Genomic DNA, 20,422 nt, shown 5'->3' on the forward strand with positions numbered 1-20,422 from the left:
CCCTTTCAAGCACAAACACAGCTCATTTTGCTGCAGGTTCATTATAAAATTTGCCTTATTAATAAAACTCAGTTGGCTGGTGCAATTATTGTTGCACTATTACTGCCCACGAAATGGAGACGGTAAACAGAATTTCATTTAAAAGACATGTTTGTTTACGTTTTCTGTTGATCATAGCAGCAGTTATTGTCGCCTGACTTAATTTTGTTGAGCAAAAACAGACAACGAGTGCAAATAAGCAGCACTATCAGCAATTGATTTTAATTTCACCTACAGCCTGGTGTGCTACAGCTAGACAGTTGTGTCACATGGCGGACTCTCCAAGTGCATCCTGTGTTGTTATTTATTTTTTGCTTTCTGTCTTTACTTTACTCCTCCACCACTCCTACTTTTTTTCTAAAGGAGTGGTGAAAAATGAAAAAGGACAGGACTGGAAAGAAAGAGGTGATGGATGGTATGGCCATCCATTTCTGAAAGCGTGGTCTTCTCAGGCAAGCCAGGCAGTGAAATTTACATTATTAATCTTGTGTAATAATCTACGGCAGAGAGGGAGGAAGAGACAGCAGAGAGAGAGAAACGGAGAGAGCGAGAGAGAGACACACACGCACACATTGAGAGACGGTGTGTTTATTTTAGTGTGTGTTTGCGTGAAAATGCTTCTGTGTGAGCAACAATGTGTAGAGGAGGTATATCTTAGTAAATGAGTTAAATGTCCAATTACATTCTGGTTTCATCTTCTTAAAACACAATGAAAGTTAACTGGAAATCATTCAAACAACAATCATCAATACAATAAAGGTAGATGGTTGACCGAAAGGTTAAACTGTGTAATCAGGACATTTTTTCATAATTGTCAAAGTGCATTTTGACTGGGGTAAGTTGTGACACATTTTTTGTTGTACGTTTATATTCATTACTCACAACATGTCAAAAACAATTGTTTAAAGGCGGGGTGCATGCTTTTTTAAAAAACACTGGAAGAGGGAGTCAAGTACCAAAACACACTTGTAGCCAATCAGCAGGGTTGCGTATGTGTGGGGCGGGTCTATCAAAAGAAGGTCCAGATTCTATTGGGGTAGGAGCGTGTTTGTTTGTGATTTTTAAATATCAACATTGGCTTTCAGAGATCATGCACCCTGCCTTTAATATGGATTAGATATTTCCTGTCACTTCTATCTATTTTTTAGTTTTTACTTTTAGTTTAAATGTGGCCAACTAATGGGTTAAAAAAACTCAATGTGTATGAACGGCATCTTTGTCCTGAAAAATGATTTGACATTATTTATTGTACACTGTCAGAAATAAAGGTACAAAACTGTACCTTTTCTGTCACTGGGGCTGTACCCTAAGTTTCCGTTTGAAACCTTTACAGGAATACAAAACAGAATGCAATTATGGGTAGATTACCGTACCTTAAGGACCCTACATTGTTAGAAAAAAGTCAAAATATGTACCCTAACTGGGGCAGCACCCTTTAAAAGGGCAATTGTATGGACCATAGGTACAGAAATGTACCGGTAAAAATTTAGTATCAATATGTACCTTTGAGATACTAATATGAATTTTTGAGGTACTAATAAGCTCTCTTTGGTCCCAGAATGTACTTCTGAGGTACTTAAATGAAATCCTTATGTGCAAAGCTGTACTTTTTGAAAGGGTACAGCCCCAGTGACAGAAAAGGTACAGTTTCGTACCTTTATTTCTGAGAGTGTAGGCACAACTTTAAGATATGTACCTAGAAAAAAAAGTAAAATAACCACTTGGAGTAAAATGTGTGACAACTTGCCACTATCTTTCATATGCATGTTTGTTACAGTGCAGGTGAATCGTGCTGGCCCACATAAATAAATCGCCTCCCCCACACACCCCACACACATCTTTTAACTGCCCTTAGGTAAATATACAACACTTGTGTTTTTTTAATTAGCTTTGTGTTATCAGTGTTTCCTGCACACACAGAAAAAAAGAGAGCGAGAGCGAGAGAGCAGCCGAACACACAATCCACCGCGCTCCAACAACAATGAAATATTCATATTGTTGTTTTTTTCCTGCTGCCACTCCTGTCCTTACTTAGTATCTCTTTCTATTCCTCCCATCTCCCCCCACTACCTCTCTCACTCTTATTCTGTGATATATTTAAATGTTAATAACCATTCATTCTTGACACCCTATCTGCTGAGCCCCGAGTTTAACAGGAAATCTATTTAATCTGAAGAATCTCATTACATGATCATGGCAGCAGCCAAAGGCTTGAAGGTGCTCGTGAAGAGCAAGAACGAGAGAGAGCGAGAGAAGAAAGGGGGAAAGAGAGGGGTAGATGAAAAAATGAGTGCAATTCTTTAATTTAATCCATAGCCGTGCATGGAGCAACAGAAAGCCCCTTCTTTTCCGGCTCCATTTGAGTAGATAATGATTAAATGTTTTCTATTGTGCCACAGCTGGTAGGTTTTATCATTCGGAGAGAGGGCAAGAGCCGAGTGAATAGATTGAAACAAAACCTACACCCCCGATGCTTCTGACTGTCTTCCAAATATTAACTCCTTTTAAGGCCATTAAAAGATTATCACTGATTTAGCAAAATGTCTGCTGAAGACATTAGCAACAGACTGTTCCTCCGAACAATCCCACCCTCCCCTCCTGTTATCTCATTCACCCAGCACTATTTAATTTCATTTCCATGAATATGCAATGAATTTAATTTTGAGCACTATTTTCATCTGCTCGTGTAATCACAAAAAATGCCGGTGTAATTAGTTTCTAATTACTTGCTTTAATTGTTGTAGTAATCATTTTAATTACCCAAATGCACAGACATTATATGCTAAAAAGGAAATGATCTACACGCGCCTCCTACCTCGCACCTCTTTGATATCTCGATTTCGACGCCGGCCAATTCGCATCGAAATCCGGGGCAAACCGGAGGGGTCATGTTTGCGGACGCCCGACAGAGCGAGAGGAAACGGGCGAGCGAGAGAGAAAACAAAACAAGTGAGACAAGAAAACCTGGCCCGTCTTGCAGCGTAACATCCCAGCAATCTGCCGAGCGGAAATTTGCATGCCCCGGAAAAGCTATTAAGTTAAAATATACAGTTATTGTACCTTTCTGGGCCTAGCGCCATACAAATGCGTATTGCATGTGCTTATAGCTGGGCCCTAGCAGATGGTAAATCATGAAATTTTATGAAATTATTACACTGGCGAGGTGTTTTGAAAAGGAACAGCTGTGAGAGAGATGGGACATTATAAACACTCACAGGTGTTCCGTCTCTACCCTCCGCCAGCCCTGACATCAAAAAATTAAATTATAAACAAACCGGCAAATGTTGTAATCTCCCTCACAGACACACTACTTACACAGGGAAATTGCCTAAACTAAGCAAAGAATTAAATTTTCATTTGCATAAAATATTTACGGAGGCGAAGAAATTTCATCGTGGGGCTCTCCTCGGTGTTTGCCAGCCAAGTTTCGGGGGGAAATGGCGGGTACGCCGGTCGCAGCAGGCTAATGCTAACATGGAGGGAGCTCCATTAGGGACAGCGCTAATGGGCACTTCACCCAAGCACATATGGGCGAGAACACCTAATAAGAGCTGGCTGGCTGCTGCCAAACTCTGCTGCGAGCTTGTGTTTCTCATTAAGATTTTATTCCTACCTTAGTATTTAATTAGCCACTTCTGTACGGGGACTGTGGAAGATGGTCTGGGAGCGCTAGCCCGCTAGCGTCTTGGAAATTCAGACGCGGACCGCTATTTGATTGCTGGCATGCTTGCCGTGACCTGGCTGTTTACTTCTCAGCGTGAGGGCTTGACAACTGGCAGCATTGGCAAATCTACTGTTGCATCATTGCTGTTAGATCCGACGTTTATTTGGCAACACTGGTGTAGTAGTTAGGAACTTATGAACATATAGTTTATCTTAACATGTGAACTGTATTTTCTATTTAATAATTTTGAATTCATATTTAGAATTAATATTAGATAGAAATCAAGGCCATAACCACATCTTAAACACTGGGGGGACCAAAAGATTCAGGACTATATGTATGTATATAAAAAAATTCAAACATTGGGCTGGACAATTGTAAATTTAGCGATTGTTTAAAGCAACTGATAAACGTATTAAAGGATTAGTCCATTTTCTTTAAAAAATCCAGATAATTTACTCACCACCATGTCATCCAAAATGTTGATGTCTTTCTTTGTTCAGTCGAGAGGAAATTATGTTTTTAGAAGAAAATATTCCAGAATTTCTCTCATTTTAATGGACTCTAATGGACCCCAACACTTAACAGTTTTAATGCATGTTAAAATTGCAGTTTTAAAGGACTCTAAACGATCCCAAACGAGACATAAGGGTTTTATCTAGCGAAACGAAATTAAAAATATGCACTCGTCTCGTCTTTCTCCGTTCGTGTGACGCGCCCAGTGTTTACAAGTGTGGGGAAAGAGGACCGTTCCAACCTTGTTGTATGTCGAATTATACTAAAAAATGTGTCAGTTTATTGTTTAAAATGGTCTGCAAATGTGCGTTTCATATATGTAACACGTGACCTTTCTACGTCATTACGCATTTATTGTGAGGTCGCGCTGTCGCGTAACACGACCGGAGGAAGATGAGAAGTTGTGATTAAAAAGCGCATATTTTTTATTTTTCTTGCCAAAAATGACAATCGGTTCGCGAGATAAGACCCTTATGCTTCGTTTGGGATTTTTTAGAGTCCTTTGAAACTGCAATTTTAAACTGCATTAAAACTGTTAAGTGTTGGGGTCCATAAAGTCCATTATAATGAGAAAAATCTTGGAATGTTTTTCTCAAAATAACATAATTTCTTCTCGACTGAACAAAGAAAGACATCAAGATTTTGGATGACATGGTGGTGAGTAAATTATCTGGAATTTTTTTTTTTTTTTTTAAGAAAATTGACTAATCCTTTAAGTTAGGGATGGACCGATAAAATCGTCTCACTTTTGAAAAGCTGTCTAACAGTCAAATTAGAGAGCACGAACAGACTTAACTGCAGTATTCTGACAGTATTTCAATGTTGCCAAATGGCAAAAGACATTTGCTGATCTGAAAGTAATATCTAATGCACTGCCATGGGCTAAGATTGACTTTGCGCTCACCCTTCACGTCGACCAGTTTTACACGCGAGATGCTTGTATCTCATTGATATGATGTGAAACACACTTAGCCAAGTGTTTTTGTGTTAAAAATATTCCTGACAAAAAAAAACATGCCGAAAGCTCACTGCATCTTAAACATATCCAAGTCTCATTTACCAAGCAAATATACTAGAAGTACTACTGTATAAACACCTAGTGTAATGTGCAGCCTAATGTCAAACACAATGTATGCATCATTATAACTTTTTCCCTAACATCCTGCTGCTTTCCAAATTACGAAAGTCTTTTTATGGCTATATATTTATTGTATATGACAGGACGTGCTGGTAAAGTATTCAAATGAGATGCTTGTTTCTCCATAGTTTTGTGAGTGGGCCAACGAGTGCTAGGCACTGAGGCTTTGCTGCAAGGGATTCTGGGAGAGTCATGCATATTCAAATCCACTGCTGGACACGGTCGCCCTAAATAGGCGAGAAGCGTGCAGCACTTAGGGGCGCGATTTGTGTATGCGCATGTGTGTGTACGAGTGTTTGCGAGTCTGTGTTTTGCTTGTAAAATCTTGTACTCCTGGCACGCATTGTACGCTTTCCCTTGCAGGCATGGTTTTCACATGAGCTCGGGGGTGCTTTCTCCCCTGTCTTGCCATAAGCAATACAGATGCAGTGAAAGTGAAGCAGTGCATGAAATCAAAGAGTTTCTGATTAAACACAATGGGCCTGGAGAAAGTCACTTGAACAGCATTCCCTGAGATGCTAAAATGGGGGAGATGTGGACACGTCCCCTTCCAATAATATAATTAGCCAAAAAAGTGCATTCAATAATCGGAGTACATTGATTATTTTGTAATAAAATAAGTAAATAATCATCATGACAGTCCTGCATAAAGTATGTGCTATTTAGCCAAATATCAAATTGTTTATTGGTAAGCCATGCACTGTTGTACTTTTTACCAGTGGAAAAACCCAGATTTAAATTCAGACGTTATAAACTTAAGTTTGAGCAAAGGGACTAATTTAAGTTTTATTATTTTCCTTAAAACTAATTGATTTTCTTTCTTAACTCTATCACTGAAACTGGAGCTGTCTAACAATTCCAGCATCCAAAGTTTGTTTCTGCTACACACATTTTTTGTGTTTTAAGATGAGCTTTCTCTGCCATGTAAAGCACAGATTAAGATTTATTTTAGCAACATTTTTACAATAAAATAAAATTAAAATTAATTGACAAAATGTATAAAGATGAAACTTCATTTCTGTTCAATGCTCAACAAATTAAACAAAGCTAATTTTAGATCTGATTTAGCCAATTTTTGCTATTCATGTCGGTTCATTAACAATTTTGTTCATGCACACGTTTAAAGGTAAACGTTTAAATCAATACTGCATTAGAACTGTACGCTCATCTGGCTTGAACAGAAGTGAGTGCTTTATCGGCAAACTAATCACAGAGGCCGTTAATACCATCTAATTCTACATATCAGCAGTCAGAATGACCTCTATCTAGAATGCCTCGGTCTGTAATAATGAGTTTTAAAATACTCAATGTTTACCTGTGGCTGTGTGTTTTTTGTCATTGTGGTACCCAAGGAGAAATATGGCAGGTATTGCACCATGCAAACTCACTCCCTCATACATTTGTACTGCAAAGCTTTGTAGACTTGTCTGTCATTATTGGCAGAACTTGCATGGTATATGGGTCAGTAACAAAAACATCTTGATTAAAAACCTGTTTATTTCAATGCAAATGCATTTATGTTAATTTTATGCAATAAAAAAGTACATTTGCACCACTTTTATGAAAGTTAAGACTGAATAAACCTAAAAATGTCAAATGGTGTAACCGCCAATTGCGTCAAAGAATGATAAATAGTAAATATTTTATCAAGATAATTGATGGCATGTAAGCGTAATCATCAAAAAATCATAAAAAAAATCATTTTATTAGTTATTTCTAAATGTAAATTTTAATGTGTTTTGTAATATTTGACATATCCTAAAAACAGCTCTGTTTTATAAATAATCTTTGACAAATGATTTAAAAATGTATGTATAAAATCATATTACACTAAACTAGATGAATATATTTTATTCCACATTTTTTATGAATATATTTATATTTTCATTTTAAAAAAACTAGTTACACCAATTGACACAGATCGGATACATCACATTGACATTGTTGCAACTATCCCCAAAATATTATTTCAAAATAAAAAAATAAAACCGGAAATTTTAGACTTGGTCCTCATAAAAGAGAATGACTGCCCAAGTGTATTCTCTTTTTGATTTTGCTACATGTCCTAAAAGAATAGTGCACCTCAAAATTGACCTTTTTTGATTATTTACCTTCAAAATGGGCCAGAGGTGTTTAATCCAGTTCCTGAAGGGCCACTGTCCTGCAAAGTTTACCTAAAAACCTAACAAAACACAATTGATCCAGAAAATAAATAAGCTTAAGGATTACTTGAAAAAAAATCAACTAAAAGGTTTTGAATTATTAGGAAATATGAACTGTGTTTACACTGTAAAATTTTTTTTGCATTTCCATGTTTTAAAGTTAAATCAACTAGGATTTACAAGTCATGTCAACTATATTGACAAGTGATGAGTTGCTGTAACTTATAAAATAAAGGTGACATACCGGTAACTAAAACAAATTCAACTTAATTTATTAAGTTACTAATCACTAGTAAATAAAGTTAAAATGACTTGTAAATCCAAGTTGATTAAACTTAAAAATGTAAGTGCGAAAAGATTTTTTTACAGTGTAACATTAGGCTATTTGAAGGGACTTTTTGCTTTGTCCCACAACATTAAAGGAACACGCCCACATTTTGGGAATTTAGCTTATTCACCGTATCCCCCAAAGTTATATAAGTCCATACATACCTTTTTCATCTCTGTGCGTGCTGTAACTCTGTCTGACGCAGCCCCCGCTAACTTAGCTTAGCATAAAGACTGGAAATGCATGGCTCCAGCTAGCATACTGCAAGTGAAAAAATAACGCAAACATTTTCCTATTTATGTGTTGTGATTTGTATTGTCACACCGTGTACAAATAACAAGGTCATATGAGACACAACCATCTTTTAACCGTACACATACTGGGAACTATATTTTCTGAAGACAAAGCACTGCTACTTGGACGGAGTGATTTGCACAAATCTGACCGAACTCTCTGCTCCTCACCAGGGGGCTTCTCGGGTGCTTCGAGCAAATCACTCCGCCAAAGTATCAGTGCTTCGTCTTCTGAGAATATAGTTCCCAGTATGTATACTGTCAAAAGATGGCTGTGTCTCACATGACTTTGTTATTTGTACATGGTGTGACGATACAAATCACAACACATAAATAGGAAAATGTTTGCGTTATTTTGTCACTTATTGGGAGCAGTTTGCTAGCTGGAGCCATTCACTTCCAGTCTTTGTGCTAAGCAAAGCTAGCAGGTGCTGCGTCAGACAGAGTAACAGCCCGCACAGAGATAAGAAAGGTATGTATGGACTTATCTAACTTTGGGGGACACGATAAACAAGCTAAATTCCTAAAATGTGGGCGTGTACTAACCATAGTCATATCTCAACCATTTGACATTTTATAGCCCTTATATAGCATATTGGTATCAACAAACATTCCTAAAAACCACTGAGAAATCCATTTGACATCATAAATCCCAAACTTTCAAGGAAAATATAGTGAATTAGCCTTTTGGGTTATCCTACGAATTGCTGTCACTTCTGAAAAGCTCTTTTCACAGTGTTTAATGGTCTACTTTAGATTGTCGAGAGGCAGCAAATTGAGAGGTTTCTGCTTCACAGATCTCCTCACGTCTCATATTGATGATATTGAGGTTGTGTACTGGATCGTGCACATTATCGTCATATCAATGAGTCAGACATGCAGTAGCTGGATGAATATTAGCAGCACTAAACAAGCTAAGCAACTTGTTAACATCTGTTTTTAGTCGTTCACATTTTAATTTTACTTGAAAGAGTTACATTAAGATTCCAAGAATATAACCACATACTGTATTCAGAATTAAGAAGAGAGCAAAGTTATTAATATACGAATCAATATTGATTTAAACTGACCATTAAAATAGATTTTGAGGACATATCCTTTCAATGTCTATGGGGGTGGGGGTTAAGATTGTTTTCAATGTAGTATAACTAAATAAAAAAATACCTAAATAGTAAAAAGTATGGACCTTCTAAATTAGTTTGATAGCCCCACAATGCAAATAACATGACATTGTAAAACATACAAACTACCAAACAAGACCATAACCACACCAGCAAAACCACAGACCTGTTTTGGGTTTCAAACTGCGCTAACCTACACCTGACGGACTAGAAGCAGCAGACATTCAAACAAAATTTTAATGCCAAGACAGTGCTAAAATCATCTCATCTCTCCATATTAGATGGGCTGATCTTCAACCTCACCAAGAACAAATGATGAATCTAATAAAACATTATGTATGCGAGATGGCCATGCACACACAACTGCTTGTTTATGGCACTCTAAAGTCAAGCTGTAACTTCCTTAGCGCCACAATGTTTCACTAGAAGAATCTCATTATAACGTCTAATGACATATTCAGCCTTTCCAATTACATCCCTCCTGTTTCTTGCTATCTGAGCAGAGAGTGTGGTTTCTATAAGACCTACTATAAACTACAGGTACTGCTAGTGATAAAATTTGCAGTGGAAGTCCTTGTAAGGAGAAGATTACAGTTGATACACAGCACATAGACAGAGATTTCTTTAATTACACCCATTGGTCTCGACAATGACGCTGAAGCATGCTGACGGAACCGATTGTTGTGAAGATTCATTTTTTGGTGTCGGTGTATCTGAGTAATTAAAGAAGAGTTCTGACCCTGTACGCTGTCTCATAAAGATATTTTAAATGGGGAGAAGGCAAAAGTGTCTGATATGGTCCTCAACAGCAGAGGATGCTGAAAATAGTAATTAAATGTGCCGGCAAATAGCACCAAACTCATCAACGAGAGCGTTTTTAATGAAATAACACTTTAAATGAACACTGGGAGAAAATAAAAAGTGAGCAATGGCTTTTCAGTGTACTCAGAAATTTTAATTGCCTGTCTGGAGAATATTAGATAAAGCTTGATTAGAAATAAATTGGAAATCTCCACTGAATGCATCTGCTGATGGGAGTATTATTAAAGCAGACTGCTTGAGAGGACCGGCCCAAAATAAATAAATAAATGAAAAGTGAATCTGGAACTGATTGACTTAACACCAACCCATTTACCTCATAGAAATTCAATAAAAAAGAAACACTTTGATAGACATGATGGGACATTTTGGAAAGCAAATATAACATTTTGTTCTGTATTTTTAAATATGAATGTCTATACATCATTTATATACACTACTGTACTGTCACATGATGTTTCTCATGATGTTTAAAAAACTTTTCATCTGAAGACATATGCATAAATTGAACTGTAGACAGGAACACTCTAAGAATGTTGTTAATATTGTTGTAAAAATTTTAGTTCCCTTTCAAAACGGTTCACTTCGCATTGCGTCAGTTAGCTGACGCTATGGGGGAAACTCCTGTTTACTCCGTGACTGAAGCCTATTGGTTAACGTCTGTACAAAGTACAGACCAATGACGTTTGAACCCGCGCGCGGGAGGAACGCGTCCCTATATAAGCGCGGTTCAATCGTCAGGAGCTCATTATTTTCTCCTTCAGCGCGAACCTCTCGCTGCTCCGAAGAAAAGAAGAAGCCTTACCTCGCCGTTGACAAAAGCCCTGCAGCGGAGTCCAGGCCTAGCGTCTTCCCCTGCCGTTTTCCGGCTGAGAACCGAAGATAGCAGAGTCCAGGTCTAGCGTCTTCCCCTGCCGCTTTCCGGCCGAGAACCGAAGATAGCCTTCGCTTGCCGTGGTACGAGCCCTGTGCAGCGGACACGCCTGACGAGGTCTCCCCTGCGGCCGCCCGGTAAGATCAATATTTTTAATATAAAGCTATAAGCTAAAAGAGCAGGCGCTGTTGTAATAGCGTCCAGCACAGCGGCTCGGTGAGCCTCTCTGCTATGAATTTCCTCCGAGCGCGTTACCGGTCTGGCACCTCCCACGCCGGGACCGCGCTTATGCTTTGGTTGTCTTATCCATGTTTCGTGCTCCCCCTGCTGTTCCTCTCTCGCCGGGATGAACACACGGCGAGCCATGAGACTAGATGGATGCATAGACAAGCACACACGGACTAACCCCCCCTGTGTTCTGTCACACCGCAACCGTTCATGCTTACAGAGTCCCTTCGCTCCTCTCAAATTCAGTGGCGAGATCTCTGGCACATATATTAATCCCCCGAGTGCATCGGGTGATACCGTCACGACGCATGGCTGTTCTGTCTGTGTTGCTGCTCCCCTCTGCCGTTCCTCTCTTGTTGAGATGAACAAGCGGGGAACCGTAGACCTGGATAGATGCATACGACAAGCAAAGACGGGCGGTCTGCCCCTGTCTCTGTCATAGCACAGCCACTCGTGCTCCACGCTCGCGGAGTCCCTCGCCCCTTTCCCCACAGTGGTGAGGTCTCTTAACGGCTTAGCTAGCACGCGGTATTACGGCTCGCTGCCTCTAAATGCAGCTGTCCAGTGTTCAACGATTACAGAGCTTCATGCCCCTCCCCTCTGGAGCGGCGCGATCTCATTCGTCTGCTCGATAGGGCCGATTCGCCGCTATTGGAGCACCAAGAACACTCATTATAAGAGAGCTTCATGCCCCTCCCCTCCTGGAGCGGCACGATCTCATTCGTCTGCTCGATAAGGCGGACACGCCTCTATTGGAGCGCTAAAACACTTATTATAGAGCTTTACTGGCCTGAGCCGATCTCACTTCAGATAGCTCATTTTTCGTCTGCCTGGTAATTTCTCTCTGGTTTAGACGGAATCAGAGGCAGAACGAATTTGTTTATAATATACTGAGGCCCGAATACCTCCCTTTATTCAGTCCCGTCCTATATCAGTGCGCTGAATATTGGTACATTCTTATATATATATACCCGGTTTTTCTGCCCTTTTAATAAACGGCAAAACCGCGGGCCTCACGGCAGACTTCCTCTCTGCGATGGGTTCAGTCTGACATTAAACCACCTAGACATACTGCTCTGCTCCGTGAGCCGTTCGGTCACCGTCACTACTGAGGCTTGTGCACCTGAACGGCTGAGCTCTGGTCTCCGCAGCACAGCTGCATCAACAGAGAACGAAACTGTCTGGGAGAAAAGGGGTTATGTCGCGCCTCGGCTGGACTGCCCTGTAATGTTTTCTGTGTGCTGTTTATCCAAACATACTGTGTAATACTGTCGGCTATGCGACCTCACTATAGTGGCGAACGGTATTTAATTCCTCTAAAAAGAGTAATTTCCGTGCTTACTATACTGTGTATTGACACCCACGGTTGTACGGTGTCTCTAAACACTTTATCGCCTTACTGACAAGCAATCAGTAATACGCACACACGGTCCGCTGTCCATAATTCTATCGACGCTAGCCGAAAAGACCCCGGTTTGGCCATATACTGTGTATTGACACCCCACGACTGTACGGTGTCTCTAACACCTTTCTGCCAAATTCGCTCGCAGCCCACCTCAGTTTCTCCGCTACGATGCTGATGGCGCAAACGAGCACGGTCTTACGGCTGTTATTCTCTCTTCCTAGAGGAAGGACAGCCTCAGACTTTTGCATGGCTCCAAGCGTTTGAATCGCGCCCTCTCCGGACGGCCACTCAAAGGCTTACAGCAAAGCGGTTTATGACGTTTTTCGGCCATATAGCTGATTTATATTAGCGGATCCGAAGACGCTCACACCTCCGCTCCAATACTCGGAGATATTAAGGGTAATATCAACCTCAAGTGAGCTTGCTACCCGCCACAATAAGTTTCAAAGCTTAAAGCGCGCGGACAGTCAGACGCGCGCGGCATCTCGTTTAAGACGGGCACACGTACCCCTCTAACGAGCCTCAGAAAGCTGAATATCGTTAGGTTACTTACGTAACCCCGGTTCTCTGATAACATGAGTGAGGTATCTCACTATGGGAACGCCTCTGGCGTGACAGATCATGGAAGCACCAATCACACCACGTCTGTCGGTTGACAGACCAATCACGGCAGTGATGCTGGAGTCCCGCCTCCCCACCTTAAATATCACTGCCTTTGGTACCTTACTTCATTCTCAGCATATCTCTTCTCCGTGTAGCTACTGCAAGGAGGGTGGTGTGGTGAGATACCTCACTCATGTTATCAGAGAACCGGGGTTACGTAAGTAACCTAACGTTCTCTTTCAAACATTCGCTCGGTATCTCACTATGGGATATAGACAACTCCCGTATTGCAGATATGCTGTCCGAAGCAGGCTTGTCAACCAACCCGTGATTATGCAACTTAACTTAAAGTCATTTGAGCAGCTACCTTCCTAATAGCATACTCATATTATGGCCAAATTTTACACACTTAAGACAGAATGAGCCAGCGATGGCTCTGTGACGTCTAGTCTATAAAATCGAACAAACGTGTGAGGCGAAGCCCAACTTGCTGCCGCACATATGTCCTGAACTGAGACACCTTTAAAAAGTGCCCAAGAAGTGGCCATACCTCTGGTAGAATGAGCTCTCAACCCCGCTGGGGGAGTAAGACCTCTGCTATTATAACTTAATATAATAGCTTCTACCACCCAGTGAGACAAGCGCTGACGAGAAATAGGTTTCCCTTTGTGAGTGTCAGCCCATGAAACAAATAGCTGATTATTCTTCCTTATCGCCCTAGTTCTGTTCACATAGCAACTTAATGCACGAACTGGGCACAAGCAATGAAGTCGCTCTTCTTCTGGTGAGGAAAAAGGCGGCGGGTGAAAAGCCATTAAATCCACTTGTTTACACGCGAGAGCTGACTCGCTCACTTTAGGTATAAACGCTGGATTTGTTTTAAAAGTCACTCTAGAGAGATCTGTAGCAAACACCATACAAGAGCTATGAACAGACAAAGCATGAAGTTCACTAACACGCTTTGCCGTTGAGAGAGCCAACAATAAAGTCACCTTTAGCGAAAGGAACTTTAAATCAATATCCTCTAAAGGCTCGAAAGGGGGCTGAGATAATGCATTCAGAACCACGGATAGGTCCCACGGCGGAATCAAGGGCTTCACAACCCTTTTCAAACGCCTTGCACCTCTCATAAACCTGCTTATTAACGGGTGCTGACCAACCGTATTCCGGTCGAAACCCACATGACACGCCGAAATTGCGGCTAGGTATACCTTTATCGTAGAAAAAGATCTGCCCTTGTCTAAAAGATCTTGCAGGAAACACAACACTTCTGCCAACGAGCAAATAAAAGGAACCGTATTCCTGAGAGCGCACCAGCGCTCAAAAACGTTCCATTTCTTATCATACACAGAGCGCGTTGACGCCGCCCGTGCGCTCTGAATCGTCTCAATAACCGCCGGCGACAATCCGGTGGCACTTAAGTTTAACCTTTCACGTGCCAAGCCCAAAGAGCTATTTTGTCTGGGGCAGGATGGAAAATCTCTCCTCGCGCTTGTGACAGAAGGTCCCTGCGCAGCGGGAGAGGCCACGGCTGGTCGCATAGCAACTGCATTATCTCCGCCAGCCAGATCCTGCCTGGCCAGCGTGGAGCGATCAGAATTACCGAATGTCCGTGCTCTCTTATCCTTCTTAGAGTTGGCACAATCAGGCTCAGTGGGGGGAACGCGTACAACAGAGCTTTTGGCCACGGGTGTGCTAGAGCATCCACACCCATAGGTGCACCTTCTCTTGCTAGAGAGAAGTATAGAGGGCAATGAGTGTTTTCGTGCGAGGCGAAGAGATCTACGGCAGCTCGGCCGAACCTCAGCCACAGCTGACTCACCACCTCCGGGTGGAGAGTCCATTCCCCGTACAGGGGATTCCCTCTGGACAGAAGGTCCGCCCCCGCATTCAATATCCCTGGGACATGTGTCGCCCGTAGTGAACGAAAATGCTTCGTCCCCCAAACGATCAGCTTCTGTGCTAGATAATGAAGCTGAGGAGACCGAGTGCCCCCCTGGCGATTTATGTATGCCACCGCCGTTGTGTTGTCCGATCTGATCAGAACGTGGTGGTTTCTTAGGAACCGCACAAAATGTTTTAGTGCAAGGTAAACTGTTAATAGTTCCAGAAAGTTGATGTGCGCGCTCTGGAGCGTGTCGGGCCATTTTCCATTTATTGCTCTGCCCTCGTACACTGCACCCCAACCCCACAGAGATGCGTCCGTCGTCACCACTTTCCTCTGTGAGACCGTCCCTAACGGGGTTCCCGACTCGAGAAAAGAGCGTTGTCTCCAGTAACGGAGGGCATCCATGCACTGTGACGACACTACCACCCTGCGGTTGAGGTGACGTTTCGGGCACAAGCGCTGCGCCGCTATCCAGTGCTGAAACTCCCTCATTCGCAGCAATCCCAGCGGAACGACTGATATCGTAGAGGCCATAAGCCCCAGGAGGCGTAAACACAGTCTGAATGACACCTTGTTCCCCTTCTGAAATAGGGCAAGGCAACCGCGAATCGATTTGATTCGTTCCTCCGATAGAAAAGCCAGATACCGGGCTGAGTTCAGTCTGAGCCCTAAGTAAATTATCTCTTGTGTGGGTACTAAGCAGCTCTTTGCCTCGTTTATGTTGAAGCCTAAATTCACTAAATGAGACACGAGCTTTTCCGTATCCCTCTCCGCCTGTACTCGTGACGGGGCACAAAGGAGCAAATCGTCTAAATAAGCTGTCACTCTGAGACCCGCTACTCTTAACGGCGTGAGCGCTGCCTCGACACATTTGCTGAACACCCTCGGTGCTAAAGAGAGCCCGAATGGAACCGTCAAAAACTCGTAGGCTGTGCCTTGATAGGCAAACCTGAGAAATTTTCTGTGCGCTGGGTAAATGCTTATGTGAAAGTAAGCGTCCTTCAGATCTACTGATGTACACCAGTCGTTTGGACGAATAAATTGACACAGTGTTTTGAGTGTGAGCATTTTGAACTTGTACGTCCTGAGGTGTTTGTTGAGGCTCCGCAAATCTAAGATGGGACGGAGACCCCCCCCTCGTTTCGGGATGAGAAAATACCGGGAGTAAAACCCCTGATGGCTGTGCTCCGGTGGTACCACCCGAATGGCTCTTTTGCTCAATAAAGAGTTTATTTCCTCTTCTAAAACCTGAGCCGAGGCCCCTTCTGCTGTTGACATTAGAATTTTGCTGAAACGTGGTGGTTTTACAGCAAATTGCAGCCGGTAACCCCTTTTTATCGTGGACAAAACCCAGGGGTGTACTGCGCATGCGCGCCAATTCGCCGACTGAACAGCAAGGGGGCCGCTGAAACTCCCGTTCACCAGTGGCGCGGTGGCGCCATCTAGTGGGAGAGCTGGGGATTGCAGCTCCGAAACAGACAGATTCATTGTCATTTGTGTCTTTATTTTTATATGACTTTTTATTTTTATATTTGAACATTGCTGTGCCCTCGGCGCATTGCCTGGATGCACAGGGACTGATTTTATTAAACTCACACCACACTTGTGTTTGTGCAAACTGTCCTCTGTCCTCCGTTTCAACCCCGTGGGTGGAGGAAGGGAATTTCTTAAGCGGGGCACTGGGGGAACTGGTGCCGAACTCGCGCTTGACCTGGTTGAACACAAACCTGTTTCGTTGAACCATTCCCGATTCCCACACCTTCTCTTGGTGGGAGGGGGAGAAAATAACCTTTCTGAGGGGAGGAACGTGACAGAGACTCCGTGAGTGCTGCCGTTCATCCCGTCGTCCTGTGCGGGAAATGTTAGGTTGCCCGTCGTTTCTTGCCGCCCTGAGGGTTAGCCGGCCGGTGTCTAGCCGCAGCCGCTGCATAAGACGGTTTTCCCCTCGGCGGAGCGGGCTTTGACTGCGGTTCTGCCTGTTGAGGCTGTGCAGGTCTATGGCTGTGACCTCTAAATGCTACCTGGCCACCCCGGTGAGGGACATCAAAACTGGGTCTAGCCGGCGGAGGGGCCCTAGCGGTATGCCTCCGGGGAAGGCATGTTTGAAAAGCTTCCCCCTCCTGTTTCTTTAAGTCACACCGCTGCCTCATAGCCGCGACCGAAGCTCCGAAGAGGGCTTTGGGCTCAACCGGGGCGTCCAGGAAGTCCAGTTTTTCTCTATCTGACAGTCCCGACAGTCCCAGCCAAAGAGCTCGCTCCCCTGCCACCGCCAGGCCCATGCTACGGCCACAGCTCTGGACTGCGCCCCGAGACGTTCTCAGATTAAGATCTGAAATAACACACACCTCCTCCCAGAGACCTGGGTTAACAGCGCCGGCGTCCATCTGCTTTCCTAACTCCTCCATGAGTTCTGCCTGATAAGCAGTGATAAGAGAAGTGGCATTAAGAGCCCGCACCGCCAGGGCTGAGGAACGGTAGATCTTCTGAAAAACTGAGGCTGTTAGGCGCTCAGTACGACCCGGTAGAGAGGTTGAAGCCGAGGACAGAGCCGCTCTGCGGCTGGGATTCAAATGATTCGCCACCGACGGCTCCACGGGAGGGGGGTTTGATAATCCTAACTCCTCCATATTCCCGACATCCAACCTCGAAAACCCTTTAACAGGGACCCTGTGTGAGAATGGTTTATCCCAGAATCGTTTCATTTCCGAGATGCATGCCGGGACCGCTGGAATAAGTTGCTTCGCCGCCGGGGCTCGCGACGGTAGCCTTTTCCCGTCATAAAGGTCCCTTTCTGCTCCCTGCTCTGTCTGTTGAGACGGCCAGTCAATACTAAGTTTCTCCGCCGCTCTTCGACATACTTCGAGCAGGTCGAACTCCGCTTGGGCCGGGGGGGGGACCCTTCGCTTAACGCGCTGTCCGGTCGGGAAGGATTCGGTGGGAGGATGGCATCATCCTCATCCTCTTCACCCTCCTCTAACAAGCGAGCGATCGTTTCGTCGTCGTAATCGTCCTCCTCTTCTCCATCGTCTGGCAGAGACCCAAAAAGGGGAGGTAGGTCAGAGGAGAGTTCATCCATCATGTCGCCCCAGTTGTCTGACTCCGGGGGCTTCTTAGTCTCTCCCGTGACTGACTGGGAAAGACAGGGGTCTCCTTTGTTAGCGGCCGCTACTCGCACCCTTCTCTCTAGCACCCTTGACGGGAAGCGAGAGCAGTGCGGGCAGCATTCCGGGTTAGCGTGGGCCGCTTGCGCGTGTTTCACCCCCAAGCAGACGATGCATAAGGGGTGAGAATCTCTGGCCGAGATCATCGATCCACACGCACATGGACGCGGGGTCGCCGCTTTTGCCCCGTCGTCCGAAGAACTAGCCTTTGAAGTACTAGCCATTCTAAGTTCACCACAACGTGTTACTTAGTACAATCGATGTCCAATACCGCAGCAGAATTCACCGTGACAGTGAAAAATCGCCCGTAAGAAAAAACAGCTGCGCTCAACGACGTACCTTGACAGCTCGTCCTAGAACCGTTAAACAGCTATTTCCTACAGTGCCTGCTGACGGATAGCTCCCAAAAAAAAGATCTTCACGGGGAAGAGATCGAGAATGAAGTAAGGTACCAAAGGCAGTGATATTTAAGGTGGGGAGGCGGGACTCCAGCATCACTGCCGTGATTGGTCTGTCAACCGACAGACGTGGTGTGATTGGTGCTTCCATGATCTGTCACGCCAGAGGCGTTCCCATAGTGAGATACCGAGCGAATGTTTGAAAGAGAACGTGGCATTCTGTTCATAAGTCCACTTCAGTTTGACTAAGCAAAGGTCCCGCCCCGAGCTGACGGCCGGGAAGCTTGCTTAAGTTACACACGGCTGCATGAAGTGCTGTCATTACGAGCTAGCCCAGCATTTGCTGTGGGTTGAACACGCTTTACGACGGCAATCAGCCTTCGGCGCGTGGAACGCCGTTTGTCTCATATAAATCACCTTGTACTGTGAATACGGTACATTATGAGGATGATTTAGCACTGCAGCACTCTCGACCGTGTTATTGTGATAATGCGGTCGGGCAATCTACGGTGGTTTCATTATTTACCGAACCAGACTGAGATCTCGCCCCCTGAACAAGCTGACGAGTCATCTCCTTTATAAACTCATTGCATCGCTTTATAAGCTATGTTCAATCAGAGTGATACGCATCTCATGCTTAAACTACCAATATTAACCCATTACGATGGGCGTGTGGAGATGGCATCCGTGGGACACGACCTACATTACGTGCCTTATGACACATTGACACAAGCTGCTAGGACCCCTTTCACGAGGCGTCCTTATGCAAAGTCTGATCCATTCTGTCTAGTGACATTTGAAAGTCAAAACCCCCCGCGAATCGCCGGTGGAACACTTTTCTCCTCACTACAGAGGCACGGCGGCTCTCTCCCCTACCTATATCTATGTGGCCGTGATAACAGCGAACCACGCTTTTACGACCGACCATTCATTTAATTCACAAGCCTGTCATCTCTCAGATGCGGACGGCGGCGGTAACAGCGAACCATGCTTTTACGGCTGGCCATTCACTTTATTCATAAGCCTGTCATTTCTCAGATGCGGACGGTGCCCGAGGCACAGCGCTCTGGAACTGTCCAAGGTCCTGTATGACACATACGTCTGACGTACATCAGACGATCAGCTGTTTATCTGCGTCACAGATCACTCACTAGAGCACCTGTCAATACAGGCTATTTATGGATCGTTGACGTTATCACCTCCCGTGACAATTATGCTCACTTGTCTTAGAGCATGGGCATGGTCTTAGAGGTTTCTCATTTGACAATTGTGACACGGCCGGCTGGTCCCCGCCGTCCACGTTGTCAGTTTACAGCTTCGACATCCCTGCTTCGCGCACTACTGAGGTTTGTTGCATTAAAGGTGCGCCCATTAGCTCACCTGTATGCACGATATGGGTTTTAATTATATGCGTCCACCGTGCGCTTAGAGAAGCTCACATGTACACGCTATAACATTTTGGTATACAATAAGATGCGCTTGGGAAAGCTCACCTGTATACACAGCTGTGTTATGCTTTGTGACACATACATTGTTGTTCATCTGTGTACGTTCACGGTGCGTTGGGTGCCCACCGTTACGTTCATCAATCATATCTGTACACATTCACGGCGCGTTGTGTGCACTGATTTATCTATACGCATTCACGGTGCACTGAAGAGTTCACCCGTGTGCGCACAATTTATTATCAGAACACATGACGGCGCGCTCGAGAATCTTGCCGGCCTGTGCATTATAACACTCTGATTCATCTATATGCATTCACGATGTATTCAAGTGTTCACC

The 20,422-nt window shown here is 43.9% G+C and overlaps 1 protein-coding gene across 1 annotated transcript; it reads right to left on the minus strand.

The window, feature by feature from the left end:
• Positions 1–13,421: 13,421 nt before the first annotated feature.
• On the minus strand, positions 13,422–17,705 carry LOC135729310 (uncharacterized). Its single transcript, XM_065246856.2, has 2 exons — positions 17,238–17,705; positions 13,422–17,095 (listed from the first exon to the last, which is right to left on the minus strand). Exons 1-2 carry the CDS (start codon positions 17,703–17,705, stop codon positions 13,592–13,594), a joined length of 3,972 nt encoding a protein of 1,323 aa, XP_065102928.2. The 3' UTR covers positions 13,422–13,591.
• Positions 17,706–20,422: the final 2,717 nt, after the last annotated feature.

The sequence above is a fragment of the Paramisgurnus dabryanus genome, chromosome 11, assembly GCF_030506205.2.
Source record: "Paramisgurnus dabryanus chromosome 11, PD_genome_1.1, whole genome shotgun sequence".
Lineage (NCBI taxonomy): Eukaryota > Metazoa > Chordata > Actinopteri > Cypriniformes > Cobitidae > Paramisgurnus > Paramisgurnus dabryanus.

Bases quoted from the DNA above. Each gene is read 5' to 3' on its own strand.
- LOC135729310 (XM_065246856.2), bottom strand. From the start codon at position 17,705: ATGGAGGAGTTAGGATTATCAAACCCCCCTCCCGTGGAGCCGTCGGTG. The intron at 17,096-17,237 runs GTCGCGGCTATG...GTGGCCAGGTAG, and splicing joins AAGCCCTCTTCGGAGCTTCG to CATTTAGAGGTCACAGCCAT.